This window comes from Spermophilus citellus (genome assembly GCF_964194105.1).
Source record: "Spermophilus citellus genome assembly, chromosome: 2".
Lineage (NCBI taxonomy): Eukaryota > Metazoa > Chordata > Mammalia > Rodentia > Sciuridae > Spermophilus > Spermophilus citellus.
In genome coordinates, this window is record NC_138183.1 from 250,630,187 (window position 1) to 250,650,968 (window position 20,782).

The window sequence follows — 20,782 nt, forward strand, 5'->3', positions numbered from 1 at the left end:
TCAGATGTCCTGATCAAACCAAGTACCAAGCACCAGGGTCCCGTTTCAGTTCACAAACCTGACAGGGCAAAACGCAGGTCGGGAGGAAACCCACCACGGATGTATTGCCCCAGGCCAGTTCTCTTAAGTCAGGGTTTGACTTCTGCAGATGCTCATGCCCCTGCTGGGCTGGTGGGCGGGCAATAAAAACTCTAACTTAGGTGTTAAGTCTGCAGCTAAAGCAGGGTGAGGGGTGCATTTCCCAGGGGAGAGAAAGTAAACAAACATACCATACATGCAGGCACACTTTTCTTTCCTGTCCATGATAACGGATTTCATGAAATGATGCCTGTCAAAATTAGCCAGGCTCTGTGATAAATGCTTTCTGAGGTTTCATCCTGTCAATGACTCTATAAAAGACAAAACTATAGTTATCCTCATTTAACAGTTGTCAAAACTGAGGCTGAGTGTTAGTACTTTGCCCAAGTCCACACACTTGAGTTGAAGTCAGGATCTGAACCTCCAGCTGCTTGTGGGAGGTCGAGGCTGTCTTCCCTCTAACAGCTGAGGAGTCAGGTTCTGAGAGACTGGGGGATGGGTGCTGCCCACTGATAGGGTACCAAGGTTAGTCCCTAATTCCGCTTGCTCCTTCCTGCTCTGGTTAAGGCATGGATGGCAGCCATGCCAGAATTGAGAACATTTGAATCTGGCCCAGACTATCAGGAAGACCCTGAACAAGTCCCTTCCCCTTTTTGAGTCTCTCTTTTCCTAGCCTGTGAAATGGGGTCACGAGTAAGAAAGGGCAGCAAGCAGGAAGGGAGGCGGCCAGGACAGCACTCCTCCAGGGCTGCACGAAGTTGCCAGTTGCCCGCAGTCCGGGACCACGCGCTTCCATCCGGACCGCGCGTCCACGCCGCCTCTGAGCGCACCAAACGGGCACTACAGTCGCATGTCACCACCTCTCACCCCCTACCGCCGCCCCCCGCGCGCGGGTCGCGGCTCGAGGCCCCGGAAGCCGGGTCGCTCCGCCCCCCCGCTCTCATGCCCCGGCTCCCGCCCCGCGCCCGGGCCCCGCCCGCCCTCCGACGGGGGTGCGGCTCCAGGAAACGGCGCGCTCGCCGCTCCGCTCTCCTGCCAGCCCGACGCTCCTCAGACCACCCCGCCGACTCAGCCAGACCACCGGGCGGCGGCGGGGACAGCAGCCCGGCGTCCGAGCCTCCAATACTTCCGCACGGACGGGGCGGGCAACGCGGATAGGAGCCCCGGACACCATGGGTACCCGGGCAGGGCCAGTGAACGCAGGCCAGCAGCGGGAAACCTGGGCCTGAGAAGTGGGCAGCAGGAGCGGAGGGGGCCATGACCTCTGTGTGGAAACGTCTGCAGCGCGTGGGCAAGAGGGCCGCCAAGTTCCAGTTTGTGGCCTGTTACCACGAGCTGGTGTTGGAGTGCACCAAAAAATGGTGAGTGGGAGGGAGGCCTGAGGGACCATTCCAAGATTGGCTGGGACGCCATCAGGCGGTTTGAGCCTGAGAGAACTCTGCCCGCCAGCCCAATAGCCAAAGGGTTCCATCCCAGCTTGAGCCTGGGGTGCCAGACTGAGGGTCTCAGAAGTGCCTTGCAACTTGTGGAACCCCTAGAGTTGGGGGTGTGGGAACCTTCTTGGGGCTGGGGTCAGGGCTTGGAAGCCTGAGCATCTGTCTGTGCCCACAATTTCATCAGCTGGGGTCAGGGCTTGGGGAGGGAGGTTGGTGGGGTTGGGGCCAGAGAGATGGTAAGGCCGGCACTGGAAAGTTGCAAGTTTTAAGGTCTACAGGTGGCCAGAGCTGGCAGAAACCTCATGGACCTTAGTCCAGCTTGGAACAAAGATGTTGTCCCCCTCTCAAGCCCTGCCCAGAGGACACCCCTCCCCTTTAGCCAGAGTGGGCTCTGGGAGGCTGGAAATGTCTTCACAATGTCCTTAAAAGGGGAAACTGAGCACTTGGAGGGATGAGGAGGGAGGCGGGGAGCAGCTTAAAGGGGCCTCAGGACCTAGGAGGTTTGGGGGGTCTGCAGTAGAGGACCTGCAGAGGGCCAGGTAGTAGGGTGAGGGTGCAGGCCCTGTCCTAGACTGCCAAAAGGGCCAGGGGCATCTGGTTCAATTGTCCCCACAGGCAGCTGCCGGCCCCTGCGTCACACCCTAAATATACGAGCTCCCTGGTGTCAGCTTCCCTTGGCTGGATTAGGGCACAGCTGTGGGGGCCTCACCGCCCAGCCCAGTGGGGCTAAATTTAGGTTCCCAAGGGTAAGGGCTGGGGCAGGAAGAAACCATGGGGTCTAAGGGGAGGGGAGTGAGCAAAGGCTGGGGTGCCTGAGGCAACTGATATATGTCTCAGGTCTTGCTCACACCGAGCCCTTCACTTGGCAGAAGCCCAGAGAGGATAGGTCCTGACTCGGGTAACACACCACAGAGCTAGCACTTGAACTCTGACCTCTGGCTTTTGCCTTAGCATCCTGGGTGAGGCCAGGGGGACGCTGAGCATTGTCCTGGACAGCAGGCCAGGGGTGCAGGCAGTGTCAATGCAGCTGAGTCACAGGCAGTGGGTAGGGCCTTCTGGGCTTCTTAGTCTGGAGACCAGGACAGGAAGCTGCCCCTGCCCAGGTTGAGCTCCCTGGGAGGGTGTGCCTAGCCTGAGTCAGGCTGCCAACCAGGCCCCCGCCCTCCCTAGGCACCCCGTGTTTTGCTTCCCCTTTCTGGGAAGGCCTGTGGCTATATTTGCTTGGCTATTGCCTGCAGTTTGGGGTTAGGGAAGAGAGCTTAGCTCTGGGCCAGAGGGCTCAGGGCTCAGCTGTGGGATCTTACTTGGTTGACCCCTTTGGGCCACAGCACCCTCAGGGGTTAATAGGAGAGCTATTTATCCGGGCTTGGCCTAGGAGGGGCAGTGAGTGGGCCAAACCCGAGCATCCTGGCATGGGGCTAGGGACAGGCAAGGAGTGCTGTTGGGTTCCTTTACCTGATTTTCCCTCAACCATCCTCATCCTTGGCAGCAGTTGGACACTAACTCCATCAGGCCCTCTCCCTCAGGCCCAGCCACGTCAGTTCCATGTGTGGAACTAGGCCCTGGGCTTCATGCCTCCTTTTGTCTTGGCCTCCACACATCCCTGCATCTCCTGGGTTGGCCCAGACCTTCCGGAAGTCTTCCCTGACTACATTGACATCATCTTTCTGCAAAGCTAGGATCTAGGGCTCTGGGGCAGGCCCCCATGTCTGTGGCCTCACCCCCACTCTCTCCCTGGCCCTCTGCCTCCCTTGCACTTGCCTTTCCCTCTGCCTGGAGCCCTCTTGCTAAAGAACCCCAAATGACCCACCCCTCCCCAACTCACCTCTGCTCAGACATCCCCCTCCTGGCTCTCCCACAACCCCCTGAAGTTAGTTTGCCATTTCTTTTCCTTCTTGCCTCCCACTTCCCTTGTCCTTAGCCCAGAAAGGTCTTGCCTTTCCTTTTTTCCTCGCTGTTCCCCAAACCGGGCTGGGTTCATAGTGGGCAGTGGGTACTTCACAAATAATTTGTGAGTGAACGGACTATTTTTACTCCGAGACTTTGTCTTTGCTTGTGTTTCTGAGTGTGTGTGTGCGTGTGCGTGTTTGTGTCCATCTGTCTTTTATGTCTGTCTCTGCTTTCCCTTTCTTCTTTTTGCACTGGAGATGGAACTCAGGGGTACCTTTTACTACTAAGCTACATCCCCAGTCCTTTTTATTTTGAGACAGCATTTTGCTAAGTTGCTGAGGGCCTTGCTCAGTTGCTGAGGCTGGCCTCAAACTTGTGATCCTCCTGCCTCGGCCTCCTGAGTGGCTGGGATTACAGACATGCACATGCCTCTCCTCTTTCCACATTCTTGTTGCTGGTCCATGTTGTCTGGGCCTTTGCCCTTGGCCTGGGCTCCACCCTGTCTCAGCAGCCCCACCCTCACTCTGTGGCCCCAGATAAGGGGCTGCCCATGCCCTTTCCTGGGGGAAAGGGACAAGGGCTGAAGGAGGACCCTGAAGGAGGTGGAGAAGAGAAGGAAGATGAGATGAGGAGGCTGGGTGGGCCTGACTGAGCCCCCTCTTTCGCTCCCTCCCTCAGGCAGCCGGATAAGCTGGTGGTGGTGTGGACCCGGCGGAATCGTCGCATCTGCTCCAAGGTGGGGGACAGTGTGGTTGCAGGTTGGGGACAGGGCCTACCAGGTGGAGTGGGAGGCTGGTTGCAGCTGATGGGGAGCTGGAGTGGGGTTCCAGGTCAGACCAGGATGCACAGGGGAGAGGAAGGTAGGGTCAAGTTTGGAGAGAAGGGAATGGGGGTGAGGGAGAAAGAGGTGAGTGCAGGAGAGGACTCACACTGTCCCTTTTAGGCCCATAGCTGGCAGCCAGGTATCCAGAACCCATACCGGGGCACCGTAGTGTGGATGGTGCCTGAGAACGTGGACATCTCCGTGACCCTGTACAGGGTGAGTCTCCAGCCTCTGGCATGGACAGGAGCAGGCAAGGGATTGCCGTGCTGGGCAGCCATGGGGCCCATGGTGGGTTGTTCATCCAGTGAAAAAGAATAGGGGGAGATACCCAGAATTTCTGGTGCGGGGGTTGCACTACTCCATGTGGGTGGCCCGGGAGTTCTTGGAGGAGTCGGCATTTGCCACACCTGCAGGAAGAGGGGCAGCTGGCATTGGGGAGCAGAGGAGCTGGCTGCAGGCCCACAGGCGTGAAGGCCTCGCAGCTCCTGAGCCAGCTCAGGCTCTTCTGCTGCCCTCTCTGCAGCCCTGTACTCACTCATGCCCTTGTTCCCAGGACCCCCACGTGGACCAGTATGAGGCCAAAGAGTGGACATTTATTATTGAGAACGTGAGTGCTGGGGTGGGATGGAGAGGGCTGGGGTCCGGGGGATCTGAGGGCAGCATGGATGCTCCTTGCTCCATTCCACCCCCGCCCACAGGAGTCCAAGGGGCAGCGGAAAGTGCTGGCCACAGCCGAGGTGGACCTGGCCCGTCATGCAGGGCCTGTTCCAGCCCAGGCCCCGCTGCGGCTGCTGCTGAAGCCCAAGTCTGTGAAGGTGGTGCAGGCTGAGCTGAGGCTAACTCTCTCAGGGGTGCTACTGCGGGAGGGCCGCGCCACGTGAGTGCCCACTTGCCCTCCTGGCCCTGGCCTGTGATCTCTGGCCCCAGCCCTCATCCCTGACCTCTCACCCCCAGGGATGATGACATGCAGAGCTTGGCCAGCCTCATGAGCATGAAGCCTAGTGATGTGGGCAACTTGGACGACTTTGCTGAAAGTGACGAGGATGAGGCTAATGGCCCAGGGGCCCCTGAGGCCCGGGCTCGAGGCCCCCAGCCAGGTGGGCTCACAGCCTGCCAAGGCTGAGACTGCCAAAGCCTAGGAGCATTGGGGGTACCTAGGCTACAAGCCGCTGACTGTGCTGGGGTGGGGCCAGCTTGTGCATGCCCAGAGGTGGAAGCTCATTTCTGCCCAGCACTTCCAACCTGCCCAGCAGCCCTGTTTGTTCTAAATGGATTCTGCCCTATAGCATTGATCTGACTGAGTCCTGTAGGATGGCTTCCCCTGCCCCTGGCCCTCTTAGCCCCGGGTTGGTGGGTGCCTGCCTGGACTGTGCCTGACCTGAGAAGCCCGGTCAGAGGCCCAGAGCTGAGCCGGGCTGCAGTCCAATCTCCCCACCCCTCACCACCTGTCCCTCCCTTCTGCTCATTAAGGCTTTTTGTCTGTCTGCCCCTGTGGTTTTCTTTCTCGTTCCTCTCTCTCTCTCTCTCTCTCTCTCTCTCTCTCTGCATCTGAGGGCCTGTCTCTTCTAGCAGGCCTGAGCGGTGCCCTGAGGCTGGGGCGTTTCCCAGGTAGGCCCTGTACTCTAGTTGGGGGAGGGGGTGTGACCTGCAGGCCTGTCCTGGGCTCATTGAACTCCCCATGCCAGATACCTCTCGGGAGCTGAAGACACTTTGTGAGGAGGAAGATGAAGGCCAAGTACAACCCCAGCAGGCAGGTGAGGCCCTGGGTTGGGATGGGGTGAGAACTGAACCCCAAGTTACAGGTCCCAGGCCTCAGTGGCTCCTCCCTTCCTCTCTAGCTGCCAGTCTTTCTAGTGCTGAGGATATCAGCCCAGCCCCCGTGAGTGCCCCTGCACCTGCAACTGGGGCCTCCCGCGGCCAGGGGTCAGAACCAGCTTCTGCAGCTGGGGGCCAGGTGGGGCCTGAGGCCCCAAGGCCCCCGGGAACCCCACCAGAGTCAAGGTGAGCTCTGGAACCAGCCTCCCCTGCCCTGTCCTCCTGGGAGCAGTCCTCTCCTCCTGCCCTGCCTCGCCAGTGCCCCAGCAGGCTGAAGGATGGGGTAGACGTGAGAATGGGGCCCGCATGAGCCCCCCAACACCCCTTCCTGCTCTCTCCTCAGGTCCTCGAGGCAGCCAGGCCAGGACACGGCCCCTACCCCAGCCCCTCGGCTCCGGAAAGGCTCTGAAGCTCCCCGGCCCCCGGCCCCCAAAGGGGCTGATGAGGTCCCCAGTGCTTCAGAGGTTCCCCAAGCAGGAGTGGGTTCTTCTGGGGAGACCCAGACCTGGATAAGCCCCCAGGAAGGGACAAAGGCCCAGGGAGCCAGGCCAGGCCCAGACATTGAGGACCAAGGTCCCAGAGATACCTTGGAGGTGCAGAGACCCAAAGTTGAAGAGGGGGACAATGGGGAAAGACCAGAGGCTAGTGGGGTGGACACTGCACAAAGGGCAGGAGGCACAGCCGGGGAGGCTGAAGAGAGGTCAGAATTCAGTAGAAAGGATGCTGAGCAGAGATTAAAGGTGAGTCTTCTAGCCAATAAGGGACCAGAGGCAACAGGGCTGATGTCTGAGGCATGTTTTAGGGTAACTCCTGAAGCTCCTCCAAGGGGCTCTCAGGGGAAGATGGGGTTCAGAGCCCAGGAAGAGATGACTGCAGTCCTGAAGCCACCTCTAGTAGAGCTTGTAGAGCACTCTGGACATCTCAGTGACCTCGGGGGGGCCAGGACTGCTGTAGGCCAGGAGAGAGAGGGTGCAGAGGTGAGGGGCAGAGCCCCTGGTGTTGGGAGGACAGCCCTGGAGCAGGGCCCCTCTGCCGGAGCAGCAAGCACCAGGCCCCAGGTGAGCAGGTTTCAGGGGGCCCCATCATCAGCTGACCAGGGGGCAATATCTAGGGATCTGAAGGTCTGGGAGGAAGAATCTGACCAGTCAAGGGTCCTGGGAACAGAGGGTGGGCTAGCAGAGTGGGAGGAATTGAAGACTCAGAAGACAGGCACAAGCAGGTCAGTGTTCCCAGTGAAGGAAACTCGGAGAGCGGAAGCTGAGGCATTGGAGGCCCAGGCAACAGAGGCAGGAAGATCAGGGGTCCTGGAGGTAGAGGCTGCTGGGACAGCCGAGTTGGAGGTATCAAGGACTCAGGAGATACCTGAATGTTCTGGGTTGCTGAGGATAGAAGCTGAGATAGCAGAATCTGAGATATTAGGGATCCTGGAGATGGGGAGAGGAAGTTCTAAGATATCAGAGACAGAGGCTGGGGAGGCAGAAGCTAAAATATTGGAGACCCAGGAAATAGCAACTGACAGTTCAGAGGTTCCAAGAATAGCAGTTGAGGTGGCCGAATCTGAGATATTAGGAGCCCAGGATACAAAGTTGGGGGTTTTGGGGATACCAGGGGTAGAGACTAGGATAGCAGAAGCTGAGATGTCAGGGATCCAAGAGGTAGCACCTAGGGGTTCAAGGGCCCCAAGGATACAACCTGAGATTGCAGGGGGTTCCCAGGAGACAGAGGTAGGAGATTTAGAGGTTTCAGTGATAGAAACTGAGGCAGCACATGCTGAGATATTGGGGGCCCAGGAGACAGAGGTAGGAGGTTCAGGGGTTCTAAGGATTGATACTGGGACAGCAGAAGCTGAGATGTTAGGGATCCAGGAAATAGTAGCTGGGGGTTCAGGGGTCCCAGGGTTAGAAGCTGAGATAGCCAGGGCCCAGGAGACAGAGGTGGAGCACTCTGGGATCTCAGGGCCTGTGGCTGAAGTGGCAGAGGCTGAGATGCAGAGTATGGAAACTACAGTTCCAGAGCCTGGGGAGGTACAGACTGAGAATTTGGGGGTCCAGGAGACAGATACTAGGGTCTGGGGAGCTCTCAAAAATGAGGATTTAAGGGCTGCAGGTACTAAGCAAAGAATTTTAAGGTACCAGGAAGTAGGGGTAGAGGTTTTAGTGGGAGAGAATGAGACTAAAGTTTTGAGGGCCCAAGGGGCAGAGCCTCATGTTTGGGGGTTGTCAGAGGTCAAATCTGAGGTTTGGGGAGCCCAGAAAGCAGACATGGTCAGTTTAGAGCCCCCAGAGAACAAATCTGTCATTTTTGAGGCCCAGGAAGCAGAGGCTGGGGTCTTGGGAACCAAGAAAGGGCAAGAAGCTGAGGGAAGCCTCCCAAAGGCCAGTCTGATTTCAATGCAGGTGGCCAGTGGGGCGGGGGCTGGGGTGCCCAGGCCCTCGGGGGCCTCTTCCCCAGGGGAGCCTGAAGAGGACAGGAGGCTGCCGGGCAGCCAGGTAGGGATGGGGGCCGCCGAGGGCCCAGCCTGCTTCTTCTCACTAACCTGGGGCTGAGCGAACGGCGGCTCTGCATGGACCCACCTGGTGGACTGAGATGGGATGGGATGGGGAGCTCAGCTTCAAGAGCCCCCTCATCCCTTCCTTCCTCAGGATGTCCCGGCTCTCCCACCCTGTCTTCCCTGGGTCGCATGGAGCTGGATACTCCTAAGCTGGTTTTCTGGGCTGACTGAGATGTGGCTGCTGGTGACCTCTGATCTTGCCTGGGGGCATCTGACCTTTTAAGTAACCTTGGCAGATAACACCCTTGAGCTGGATACCCTTTTACCTGACCCCAAGGTTCTGGCCAAGTGGTCTCTGAAGACCCCTGCAAACTCAGAGCTGGGGTTGTTTTGTGCCAAGCCTGAGCTTCCCAAAGGGCAGAGGGAACAGGTCCCAGATGCACATCACCTAAGCCCACCTCTTTGTCCTTAGGCACCACCTACCCTGGTCAGCTCCAGCCAGTCCCTGCTGGAGTGGTGCCAAGAGGTCACCACCGGCTACCGTGGTGTCCGCATCACCAACTTCACCACATCCTGGCGCAACGGCTTGGCCTTCTGTGCCATTCTGCACCGATTCTACCCAGACAAGATGTGAGCTTGGGGGGCAGGCAATGACTGGGGGAGCCTGTAGGCAGAGCAGTCCAGCTTCTGACCAGCACTCTTTCTGCAGTGACTATGCCTCCCTTGACCCGCTCAACATCAAACAGAACAACAAGCAGGTGAGATGGGGGAGAGAGCCACGGAGGGGGGAGGGGAGATGAGGGTCTAGAGTGATGCTGAAGACCTGAGAATTGGGGAATCTATGGGCTGCAGGGACCCGCCAATGTGGCTTTTGGACCTATGTCACCCTTTTTTGTCATTAAATTGTTTCATTTAGTTTGTTTTGGCTTTTTTTTTTTTTTTTTTTTTTTTTTTTAGCATTATTTCCCCCAGATCCTTTTTCCAAAACTACCCTTTGGTAACTGGGGTGGACAGTGCAGTTGCTAAGTAACGCTTTGGGTGGGGGGGCTGTTGCTAGATTTCCCTCCGCAGGAGGTAGAAGGCGTTGCTAGGCAAACCCTGGCTTGCAACTCGGGGACCCCCTGAGCGGGCTGGCCCTGGGCTGCAGTTGCTGGGTAACGCCGGTGGCTACCATGGCTGCTGACCCTGAGTGCACCCTTCCTAGGCCTTCGATGGCTTCGCGGCCCTGGGCGTGTCGCGGCTGCTGGAGCCCGCTGACATGGTGCTGCTGTCTGTGCCCGACAAGCTCATCGTCATGACATACCTGTGTCAGATCCGTGCCTTCTGCACCGGGCAGGAGCTGCAGCTGGTGCAGTTGGAGGGCGGTGGTGGTGCCGGCACATACCGCGTGGGCAGCGCCCAGGCGAGTCCTCCCGACGATCTGGATGCCAGCGGCCTGGCGCAGCGGTTGCGCGAGCACGGGGCTGAGGCTTCCAAGGAGCCCAAGGAGGCCACTGGCCGCGAGAACCGAGCGGCCACCAAGGGCGTGGACGCGGTCTGCACGTCCAAGGACGGAGAGACCGAGGCCACAGGGGAAGCGCGCCCGGCAGGGACCCCCGGGGAGGGCTCCGGAGCCCGGTCGCCCCCGTCCCCAGTGCCCCTAGCGGAGGGGCTGGTGAATGGGGCGGGGGGCCCGAGTGGCGCGAGTGGTGCGGGCGGTGTGAGACTGCGGCGGTCTTCCCTCAATACCGAGGCCGGGCCCGTGCCGCCGCCGAGAGCGCATGGCTCCTTCTCCCACGTACGCGACGCGGACCTGCTGAAGAAGAGGCGCTCTCGGCTGCGGAACAGCAACTCCTTCTCGGTGGACGACCCGGACTCGGGAGCCGCGGGAGCTTCGGCAGCCGTCGCTGCGGTGAGTGCCCCGCTTCCGCTGCAGCTTGAGGTGGTAAGGAGCTGGGCCCAAGGGCAGAGCTGGTTGCGAGGGCAGCAGCTGAAGAGCAACGGGACTCAGCTGGATGCTGAAAGGCCTCTGATCAGAGGGACCCTTGTGTGGTATTCGTTCCTCATCCGGAGACATCGTTAAGCCAAAGGCCCATCAGGCCCGCGGTGGGCCTGGTCTTAGCTGCCTGCCTGGGATATATGCCAGTGGTTTTTAATATTTGTCACCCATTTTGAGGAACCATGGGCTGTAGTAGGAAGTTTCCAGAAGGCTCTGTATTGTCAGCACTGGGCACAGTGCTTTGTGGACTATAGAGTTCAGGCCTTTCTCTGTAAGCGGCCCCTAGACAGACACAATTGGGGCAGGGTGTCTGTCCTCAAGGGTCCTCTTAATCCTAAGATTCTCCACCTTGGATCTGTAACAACAGAAGCTGGAGACCAGGTTTCTTTTTTTCTGGAATGGGAGGTTGGAGGTGGAAGACCCTACTGGGGCCTGTGTCCCAGCCCCCACCCCCTGCAGTCTCTGGTCGGGTCACGGAGTGTTACATCACTGTGCTCAAGGGGAGACAGTCCTGGAGAGAATAGGGACTCATTGAATGACTCATGTCACTAAAGTCCAGGCTCTGGCTTTGAAGCTGGGGTCTATGACAGTAGGGGCAGTTCTGTCAGGCCACTTCATGCCTGCAACTGCCCAATAGTCCTTGAGTTCAGAAGAAGGAAGGGACTACATTAGAAAAGGCTTTCTGGAAGAAGTAGCAGCCCTTAAGCTCGTTGATAAGATAGGAGGGCTTTCCCAGGTGAAAAATGGGATGGGCGGCTCTTAAGTAGAGGAAGCTGCACAAGCAAAAGCGGGGCAGCAGGCAAGTTCAGGGCTTGTTTAGGGAACTGCCAGTCATCTCCCAGAAGGTCTGCAGATGGTAGTGAGGCCAGGCTGAGGGCTAAAGTGTCAGGTCAGAGGCACAGGGTTGAGCCTGTGAAGGGGGAGCCTGAGAGGGCCCTCATCAGAGATAAGGTAGGCAGGCATCAGTGGGACACAGCCACCTCTAGCCCAACTGGTGAGTGTCAGTGGCTCTTTAAATCTTAAAGGGGAAGCTCTAGCCTACATCCTTCTGGGACCTTGTCCCAGCATCTGGTTCTTCCAAGCCTGGCTCTCCTCTAGCCCCACAGGAGATATTTGACCCAGGGGGCTGGGGAAGGCTCCTCCTCATTGGTCGCCCCCATCCCCAGTGCCCCACATGTACAGAGGGAGGTGGCTCTGCCTGGCCCCACCCTTGGGAATCCCCGTGGCACCTAGAAGCTGGAGTGGGGATGAAGCAACTCCATGAGAAAAGCAGATGTTTCTGGTGCAGCCCTGCAAGGCTTCCTGGAGGAGGGGCCACATTGAGGGTATAGAAAGAGGAATTTGGGTCAGACATGAGGAAGAAGCATTGGAATTCCCATCAGCGCAGGCGTGAATAAACTCAATTCCTGCTGTGGTTGGCCTTCTCCTCTTCCTGCCTCTGCCTGCCTTGTCGGTTGAGCCCCCTCCTAATTGCTGGCCTGCCACATGACCCCTCACAGTGCCCGTTCCAGGGAAGTATAACTACCCCATTTTCCACGTTGGAACATTAAAGCTCAGAGAGATGAAGAGGCCAAGAGTATGAACCTATGTTCTGAACCTGAGCTCTTAGGTGGCGCCCCCTGCTGGCCCAGCTCTGTGGATGCACTGTGCCATCCTGGGCAAACATATTTAAGCTCTGTGTGCTCTTTCCTTGGGGCCAAGAAACAAAGGTATGAAAGCCCTTTGAAAAGAAGCCTGCAGATACTACTTAGGGTACTGTAAAAAAGGGAGCTCCGTGTTCCCTTAGATGCCATTCTGGAGCCCTGCAACTCTTATGTCCTAGGGAGCTGGGGTTTCTCCCCATTTTACATATAAGGACACACACAGAAAAAAATCCCAATGGGAGTTCAAGCTTGGAAGTAAGACTTGGGTGAAATCATGCCTCATATGGGCTTCATCTCTGACCCTCAGTTTCCTTATCTGTAAAGTGAGGGTGGTAATGGTCCCCACTTCACCAGGTCGTCAGGTAAACTAAATGAGAAAGCAAGGTAATGTGCTTTACAGTGCCAACTCGAATTTTTGATAGATATTTGTTATTATTAATTTTTATTTGATATTATTATTAATTAGTATACCCTGGGTGCATGATAGGGCCCAGCCCTATCTAAAGGAGAGCCCTTTGGTCAGGGAGACATGCATAGCCAACAGCATGGTAAAGTGTGGGTAGGATCAAAGCTGTCATGGGAAAGGCCTTGAAGGAAGCATCTGCCTAGACTGGGGACCAGGACAGGCTTCAGGAGGTAGGCAGAAAGGAATGTGGGAACCTGAGGGGGCCTCAGCAGGAGGCAAGCTGAGCTGAGTCATGAAGGTGTCCAGTTGGTTTAGGGCAATTTAAGATGGAGGCCCATTTCAGGCTGAGAGTACTTTTTAGGGAACTGAAAGTCCATCACTGTGGCCAGATGGTGTCATCTAGATGGGACTCAAGATGGTAGGGGAATTGAGGCTAGAGCCACCCACAGGCTTTGGCAGTGAGGCTGAGGACTGAGAAGAGGTGCAAAGAGAATAACGCCATCAATGAAGGTTTTGGGAAGACCTCTCAGTTGTGGCATGGGGGTAGAGTTGCAGGCAGGGTATGGTGGTGGCTGGTGCAGAAGCCACCACTGACCCAGGCTTTAGAGGATGGTACCCGGTCCAAAAATGTCCTGGGCTGCTTCCGAGAGGTTGCAGCCTGGAGCAAACAGTGAGGGGACTGGACACCTTCTCTCCACCCTGTGAAACAGAAAGGTGGTCAGAGCAGCATTGTCAAGGAACTAGAATGTCAGATGAGCTAAAGTGGGAGCCCCCAGGGCTGACAGTCCCGGCAGGATGACTATCAGGAGTGAGACACATCACCCTGGACTTCCAGGGTAAAATTTTCAGGTCCAGCCAACCTGGATTCTGGGTGTAGGAATGGATAATAAGGTGGGAGGGTGCCCCCTTTTGGCTGGGAGATGGAGGTGCTGGCTCAGGGTGGCCTATATCCAAAGATGGGGCTGCATCGGGCAGCTCAGTGTCACTTCCAGGGTCCCTGGCATGATGAGGGTGCCAGCACTGTGTGACAGGAGTCAGGTGGCCTGGGGTGGCTCCATGGAGGGGTTGGTAATCATCCTAGTCCCAGGAATGAGGACTTGGAGGCTTGGAGGGTTGGTGTGGACGGGCCAGGACCGTGGGCTGGGAGTGGAGGCCTGGCCTTTGCTTAAGGAGGTACTTTCCCCAAAAGAAGGTGGTTGGGAACTGTAGAAAGTGCTGGGTAGCAGGGTTTGGGAGAGCGGACTCTGCTTTCCCTGTGTGTGAGAGGCTCTGGCCGGCCCAGGCTGGGGCTGTCAGGGAGCCCCTCCCAACCCTCACTGGCCCTTTTTTCCACAGGAAAGCCCAAGCCCTGACCCCAGCCCTACCCCTGGCCCACCCACAGCCACTGCCCTGCAGCAGCTCCCTGGTGAGTAGTTTGGGGGTGGGGTGACCCCCAGCTCAGCTCAGCAGCTCACAAATCCTGGGCAGAGGATTTCCTGGGGCATGTGTTGGCTGGAGATGCCTTAGCCCGTCTCTGTCTACAGGTGGCAGTACCCCATTGGAGGAGTTACCCCCAAGTCCAGGGGAGGAGGCTGGACTGGTATGTAGGGCTAAATGGGGGAAACTGGTGGGTGGGAACTTCCTAGGCAGAGCTTGGACTGAGCCCACCTATTCCCTGATCCCCTTTCCACCCCCAGCAACGCTTCCAGGACACCAGTCAGTATGTGTGTGCAGAGCTGCAGGCCCTGGAACAGGAGCAGAGGCAGATAGATGGGCGGGCTGCTGAGGTGGAGAAGCAGCTGAGGAGCCTCATGGAGTCAGGTGGGGCTTGCCTCTGGAGTCCACTCCTCAACACACACCGCCAGATCTAACCAGCCCTGCAGCTTCTTCGGGCCTTAGGAGGATCTGGGAGTAGGCCCAGCTGGAGTCATCGACCCTTTTTATAGCTGGGCATGCTGAGCCCTAAGTGGGGAGCAGCTGGCTGGAGGCACACAGCTCAGGCTTCAGGGATGCCACAAGGAAGCAAACCCCTCCCCCAACCCCCAGCTGTGCTGCTCTGACTGGCAGATGTCCAGTGACTGTCCTGGCCTAATTCAGGTGCCAACAGGCTGCAGGAGGAGACGCTGATCCAGGAGTGGTTCACCCTGGTCAACAAGAAGAATGCTCTCATCCGAAGGCAGGATCAGCTGCAGCTGCTGTGAGTACCAGTCCCAGCAGCGGGCCTGCTGCCCCACCAACCCAGACCCCACCAGCTCAGGCCCTGCCCCCAGCTGGCGTAGGGAGGACTAGCAGAGGGACTCTTAGCTACTTCGGTTAGAGCTATTTGCTGCTTTCTTCTTTCTAAGAAAAATCTGTTTGAAAACCATTGTTCACTCATCGTATTAATTTTTTGTGCTTATTTCCTGTATAAAGAGCATACCTTTTTATTAATGATAAAGCAAACACTCAGAGAAAATTTTGGCCCAGAAGGGACAGAGCTAAGTCCTCCAATGTGACCCTCTGCCTTTTCAGTGGGAAAAACAGGCCTGGAGAGATCTGAGCAGGCTCCCAAGTGGAGTCAGAAGCAACTCTCCCTATTATTCTCCATGGTGGAGATGATTTTGCCTCCCTTTTGCATTGGGGAATTTTTATTTATTTATTTATTTTTTGTGCCAGGGATTGAGCCCTGGGGTGCTACTGAGCCATATCCCAGCCCTTTTTATATTTTATTTGAGATAGAGTCTTACTAAGTTGAGAGCCTTGGCCAAGTTGCTGAGGCTGGCTTTGTACTCCCAACCCTCCTGCCTCAACTTCCTGAGTCACTGGGGTTACAGGTGTGCACCACCACACCTAGTAACATTTTGGATAACTTTTTCAGAACAATTTTAGCCTAATACTTCCATCCACATACCTTCTGGGTTGTTTCTTATTTTAAAAATGGGCGTGGACAGCATAAATGTCCAATAATTGGAGACCAGTCAGAACAAAAGGGAATTCTCCATGGGGACTGGGGTATGCTTTTGAGATCAGCCTGAGGGCTAAGGGAACGGGGGTGGGGGGGTGGGATGGGGCCACAGAGCCCTCAGAGCCCTGGGCACTCCCACCCTGTGCGCTTTCCTTACCTGGCCTGCATCCTGCTTCCCAGCATCGAGGAGCAGGACTTGGAGCGGAGGTTTGAGCTGCTGAGCCGGGAGCTGCGGGCCATGCTGGCCATCGAAGGTGGGAAACAGGGCTGAACGGGGCTGGAGGCAGGACAGGGCCACTGGGGCACTCCTGACTCAGGCTACTCTGCCCTCAGACTGGCAGAAAACCGAGGCGCAGCAGCATCGGGAGCAGCTCCTGCTGGAGGAGCTGGTGTCGCTGGTGAACCAGCGCGACGAGCTGGTCCGGGACCTGGATCACAAGGAGCGGATGTGAGTGGGGACCGGGAACAGGAGTGGACCCAGGGCGCCGGTGTGGATCGCGGGTCAGCCAAGGTTGGGCTGACTTGAACCTCTTCCCTGCCAGCGCCCTGGAGGAGGACGAGCGTCTGGCACGCGGCCTGGAGCAGCGGCGCCGCAAGCTAAGCCGGCAGCTGAGTCGGCGCGAACGCTGCGCACTCAGCTGAGCCGCCTGGGCTGGCAGGCCTCCCTGGCCTCCGGGCCTCCCGGCCTCCCCAGCCTCGGAGTCTTCCTGCCTCCTGGCCTCCCCAGCCTCGGAGTCTTCCTGCCTCCTGGCCTCCCCAGCCTCGGAGTCTTCCTGCAGCTTTGCTCGCCTCTGGCGGCCTGTGCTGGGGAGAACCCGGCCCTCGGGATGAGGCATGTGGCCTCCGGGCTGTTGGCGCCACTGCATCGGACCGGCCGGCTGGACTCCCTGGCAGACCAACAGAGCTGCTGGGCTGTGGCGCCGGCCAGGACATTATTTATTTGTCGGTATGAGTGTGTGTGCGCGTGTTCATGGGGTTCCAGGGGCGCCTCACAGAGATCTGCCCAATTGCAGGGCCCCCAGGAGGCCTCTGAGGAAGAGGGAGAGGGAGGGGGATGGCGGGGGACTGTCAACCGCACCCTCCTCCTGTTTCTCTCTTGACTAATAAAGTTGGACAAGGACAAGGACACACCGGGTGGGACCTTTCTCTGAACAATTTGGGATGGGACAAACGGAAAAGGGGCTCAGGGTGATGTTGTCTCTGCAGACCAGGTTGGGGACTCCCAGATACACACTGAGGCATGACCAGGCCTCTCAAGAATGATGACTGGAGTGAAGTCCCATTTTGAAAGAAGGCACGAAAACAGTGGAGTTGTTGCCATTTATTTTTTTTAACACTCGATTACATGAAGTTCCGGCACCCACCCGCCCCCATCTCCAGGTTCTTCCCCGAGGACCCCTGGCTGTCTCCTCAGAATCTTCCATCTTAAAGGATCTGAACTTGGTCACCTGACACCTGTCAGCAAGCTGGTGCCTGTCCTGCAGCTGGGGCACCAGGAGGCAGGGTGCTCAGAGACAGCTCATCCTGGCCCAGGATGCCACCTTGGTCCTCAGGGGTCATCGAGTCACTGGGCCCAAAGAACTTCACCATGGCACGGACCTGTGGCAGCTCTGAAAAGGTCTCCACCGCCAGCAGCATGGCCAGGAGCCCTAAGAGCAAGTAACCTGGAGAGAGAGGTTGCTAGGGCAGTTCTTGGGGTGCCCACAATGCTCCCCACCCACTTCCCAGGGTGATGACCTACCCTGGCACCTGGCTCCACTCACACCTCTCTCAACAATGCCACCAGGCTTTTACTGTATCTTTCAAACAATGCCCTGGGTTAGGGTCTCCCACCTGTGAAACTCAGGCCCCCAGTGGCTTATGGGAGTTGCAGTTCAGACTCTTTTTCCCTTCTTACACTCACCAAGAAGTGCAAGCTGGCCAAGGTGGTAAATTGCTGGATGCAGGCCATGACCTTGACTGGGCAGCAAGTCCCCCAGCCCGATGGTGCTGAGTGAGCCAAAGCAGAAGTAGATGGCCTCCAGTAGGCTGCAGTCACCCTGCAGACCCCACAGCACCAGTGCCGGCAGTAGCACAAAGATGCAGGCCACCAACAGGCCCAGTCCTGTTGCCTGCAGCAGTGCAGCCTGTGCTGGTGCCAGCTGCCAGCGGGCTGCTACCCAGGTACCTGGGCAGCTAAGCACAGGCAGCAGGCAGTGGCGCAGGGTGGCCACAAGAACTAGGGAGGCTGGCAGCCCCAGGGATGCATAGACCACACAGAAGGCCTTTCCTCCTGCCGATAGTGGGGCCATGTGGCCATAACCTGGAGAAGACAGAGCAGGCAGTGAGCTCTTGAGTGGGATGGCTGCTGGGGGTCTTTACTGTTTTCATTGCCTCCCATAGAAAGCTGCCCTCTAGTGGCGGAAATTGCATGCACGCTTCAGGTTCTGCTGCTTCACTGGGTTAAGGTCAACTTCCTTAACCTCTCTGAGCCATGTTTTTCTGGGAAATGAAAGGATTAAAGAAGACAATCTTAGCCAGGCAGGCATGGTAGCTCACACCTGCAAGCCCTGGTACTCAGGAGACTGAAGGAGGATTGCAAGTTGAGGCCATTCAAGGCAATTTAGCCCATCTCAAAAAAAAAAAAAAAAGAAAAGAAAAAGGTCCCTTAGGCCATCTGTAGCTGGGACAATTCAACGAAATGCTGTCCTTTCCCAGAGAGATCCTGGCTTTCCCTTTTGCAGTAGTGGTGATGGAAGCCAGAGCTTCACACATGCTGTAGGCAAGTGTTTTACCACTGAGAAACCCCAACCTGATCCTGGCTTCCTAAGAGATTGCTCAGTTCTGTCCTTAACCTGTACTGCCAATCCACAGCTAGTGGAATATCACCCACTGTCTCATCACACCCAAATTGCATTACATCTTTCTATGTTCTGGGTCTTGCGCTGGAATCTGAGTCTACCTGGGCCCTCACTTTTGGTTGGAGAGATAGGCAGGAAAAACAGTCTCGAAGGTGGACACAAAAGTACTACAATCAGGCAGCATGCATGAGGTCAGTTGGGGCCAGGGAAGCACATGCAAGGCAGGGAGAGGTGGCAGAGCAGAGCATGCTGGGAGAACAGGATCAGCTAGTTGAGAGGTTGCAAACTCCAATGCCCACAGAAACTGACTGTGAGATAAGAGGGAGAGGTGAGTGGTGGGGACTAGGATAGGCTGGAGGGCATGTGCTTTGCCTAGAGACAGGACCTGGACCAGTAACATACTGGACCACTATGTTACCTTGCCCCTCAGACTCAGTATAAATTGTTTCTTGAGTTTCCGAAAGAAGGTAGGTGTGAGGCCCAGAGTTTGATCCCCAGAAACATATACACACCACACACATACCCAAATAATGATAATAATTCAGACACTTTGCAGGACAAAACAAAAACCCAGGGCCATTGCCTCATTTCTCTGGGCTAAGTACATGCTGTTTTCCTCAACCAGGAATTCCTTCAACCCTCATGGCTGTGCCTCCTGCCATGGCTAACAGCTCATCGGGGATTCCTCCACTATACTCCTCCTGAGCTGGTAATCCTGGTCTGTGCTTTCTCCCTCCATCCAATAATCCATCCTTTGGTGTTGTCTCAGGCTCTTAGATCTGAGTATCTCTCCTGGATTTCAAAGGGTGCCTGAGGAGGCCACACCCCTTCTGGCAGCTGAAGTGGAGGCACCAGTTGGGGTGTGTTGGTATGGGGAGCCCCAGTTGTGATGTCAGGCCTGATAGGGCTAGGCTCTGTCTTAGGGCTTTGGGGTTGGGGGAAGGGCTGCATCCCCAGGGACCTCAGGAGCCAGGGCCTCAGGAGCCAGCTCCTACTGGGCTGCCTGGCAGCCTTACCCGTGGTGGTGAGGATGCTGGCAGTGAAGAGGAGGGCCGAGGGCAGATTCCAGTTGCTGGCCTCAGAACTGTTGCCCAGGCTGGAGACTCCGTGGGCTTGTGCTCTCAAGGCCACGCCCAGTAGCTCTTCCAGTGCTCCAGGTGGCAGGCAGGCCCCATAATCTGCCTGGAAGGTAGCCAGCTCGGCCTGGAGCTGGGTCTGGAGCTGGAGCGCTGGGGGGCCCTCCAAGGCCTGGAGTACCACAGCCCCAAGCCCCATGGCCAGCAGGTGGGCCACAACTAGGAGCATGTACCGGGCCCAGGGCCTCAGACCCCCCATAGCGTTGCGCTAGTCTGGTCACCTGGGAGCTAGTGGCTCCTCCACAAGCACCTGGGAGGGGCTCCGCAGGGCGGTTGGGAGGAGGCGCTGTGTGGGTGGCTGGGCAGAGCCGGGGTGAGTGTGAATGGGAGGGTGATGAGCCTGAGCACTCCTCCCAGTTTCTGGGGGCAAGACTTTTGCCCATTTCAGGCAGCTGGGGTGGGGGCAGGTGGAGGAAGGTGCTGCAGTGAGGGAGAGGGCAGGAGGCTGAGGCTGAGAGAGAACCTCACATTTATTTAAGGTCATGTTCACCAGTCACACATACCCCATCTCATTCAGATACCAAGGAAGAAGACAGACACAGGTCCCTTTCCTCCTGATGTTCACACAGGAAATGTATGAACCAAGACGTGACATCTTCACATTGTCTTAAGTTCTTGGAGCAAACAGCCAGGTCATGGGAAAGCTCCCTTAAGAAGGTGACATTTCAGCTGGGGAATGAGAACAGGCTACTCATGGTGGGAAGAGCCTGCGGTGGGGAAAGAGCAGGGGGCTCACCATGGGGAGGGAGCAAGGATACAGGCCCAGAGACCTATGCGGGGGGACCCTGGGGGTGGAAGGACAGTGGCCAGGGCAGAGGAGTGGTGGGATTCAGGATGGATGTGGTGGGGGCAGGGAAGGTGAGTCTCTGCTACACTGCAGACAGAGCCTGGCTGCCATGGCATGCTGGGGCAGGCAGAGGAGCCTGAGACACATTCCCACAAACTCTGGTAGAAGCGTTGAAAATGCCAGGATGGGTGGACTTATTTTGCACGTGTCCAGATTGTGGATGAGACAAACACAGGCAAATCCTCAAGACACTGCTTCCCAGCCTGTGGGCTCCTAAGTTCAGAGATCTACCTGGGGTGGGGACAGCACAGCCAGGGATGGTGACCTGGGGAGGCGACTCTGCAGCTGGCCCCAGAAAATAGGCAGAGACCACCCAGCAACAGGGAGGATCAAGGCAAACAGTCGCTTGAATGGTGGGATGACCTGCAAACGGGCAGGGTGGAAGAAGTCTGGGAGGGGTGGGGAGAAGGTGGGCGAGGCCAGCATGTGTGGGTGTCAGGAGGGCTGGGGCAGGTCTCAAGACAGGGGTATGGTAC

At 57.2% G+C, this 20,782-nt stretch overlaps 2 protein-coding genes across 9 annotated transcripts; one reads left to right on the forward strand and one right to left on the reverse strand.

Moving 5' to 3' along the window:
* The first annotated feature begins 1,038 nt into the window (after positions 1-1,038).
* Positions 1,039-16,163, forward strand: EHBP1L1 (EH domain binding protein 1 like 1). Of its 8 annotated transcripts, none has more exons than XM_081281817.1 (20): positions 1,046-1,439; positions 4,083-4,140; positions 4,348-4,443; positions 4,781-4,834; positions 4,926-5,104; positions 5,182-5,324; positions 5,797-5,835; positions 5,913-5,981; positions 6,066-6,228; positions 6,386-6,488; positions 9,006-9,163; positions 9,243-9,291; positions 9,738-10,424; positions 13,896-13,965; positions 14,084-14,139; positions 14,237-14,360; positions 14,637-14,736; positions 15,664-15,737; positions 15,817-15,931; positions 16,026-16,163. In XM_081281817.1, exons 1-20 carry the CDS (start codon positions 1,336-1,338, stop codon positions 16,123-16,125), a joined length of 2,541 nt encoding a protein of 846 aa, XP_081137943.1. In that variant the 5' UTR covers positions 1,046-1,335; the 3' UTR covers positions 16,126-16,163. The 8 variants fall into 8 exon arrangements, with proteins under 8 accessions (XP_081137942.1, XP_081137943.1, XP_081137945.1 ...); XM_081281819.1 differs by lacking the exon at positions 6,386-6,488 and adding an exon at positions 8,439-8,531 and having other exon boundaries at positions 6,066-6,106; XM_081281818.1 differs by having other exon boundaries at positions 5,800-5,835.
* Positions 16,070-20,560, reverse strand: KCNK7 (potassium two pore domain channel subfamily K member 7). The gene is made up of 4 exons (XM_081281920.1): positions 19,340-20,560; positions 17,387-17,785; positions 16,236-17,147; positions 16,070-16,169 (listed from the first exon to the last, which is right to left on the reverse strand). The coding sequence occupies exons 1-3, from the start codon at positions 19,656-19,658 to the stop codon at positions 16,942-16,944; spliced, it is 924 nt and encodes a 307-aa protein (XP_081138046.1). The 5' UTR covers positions 19,659-20,560; the 3' UTR covers positions 16,070-16,169; positions 16,236-16,941.
* Between the last annotated feature and the right edge of the window lie 222 nt (positions 20,561-20,782).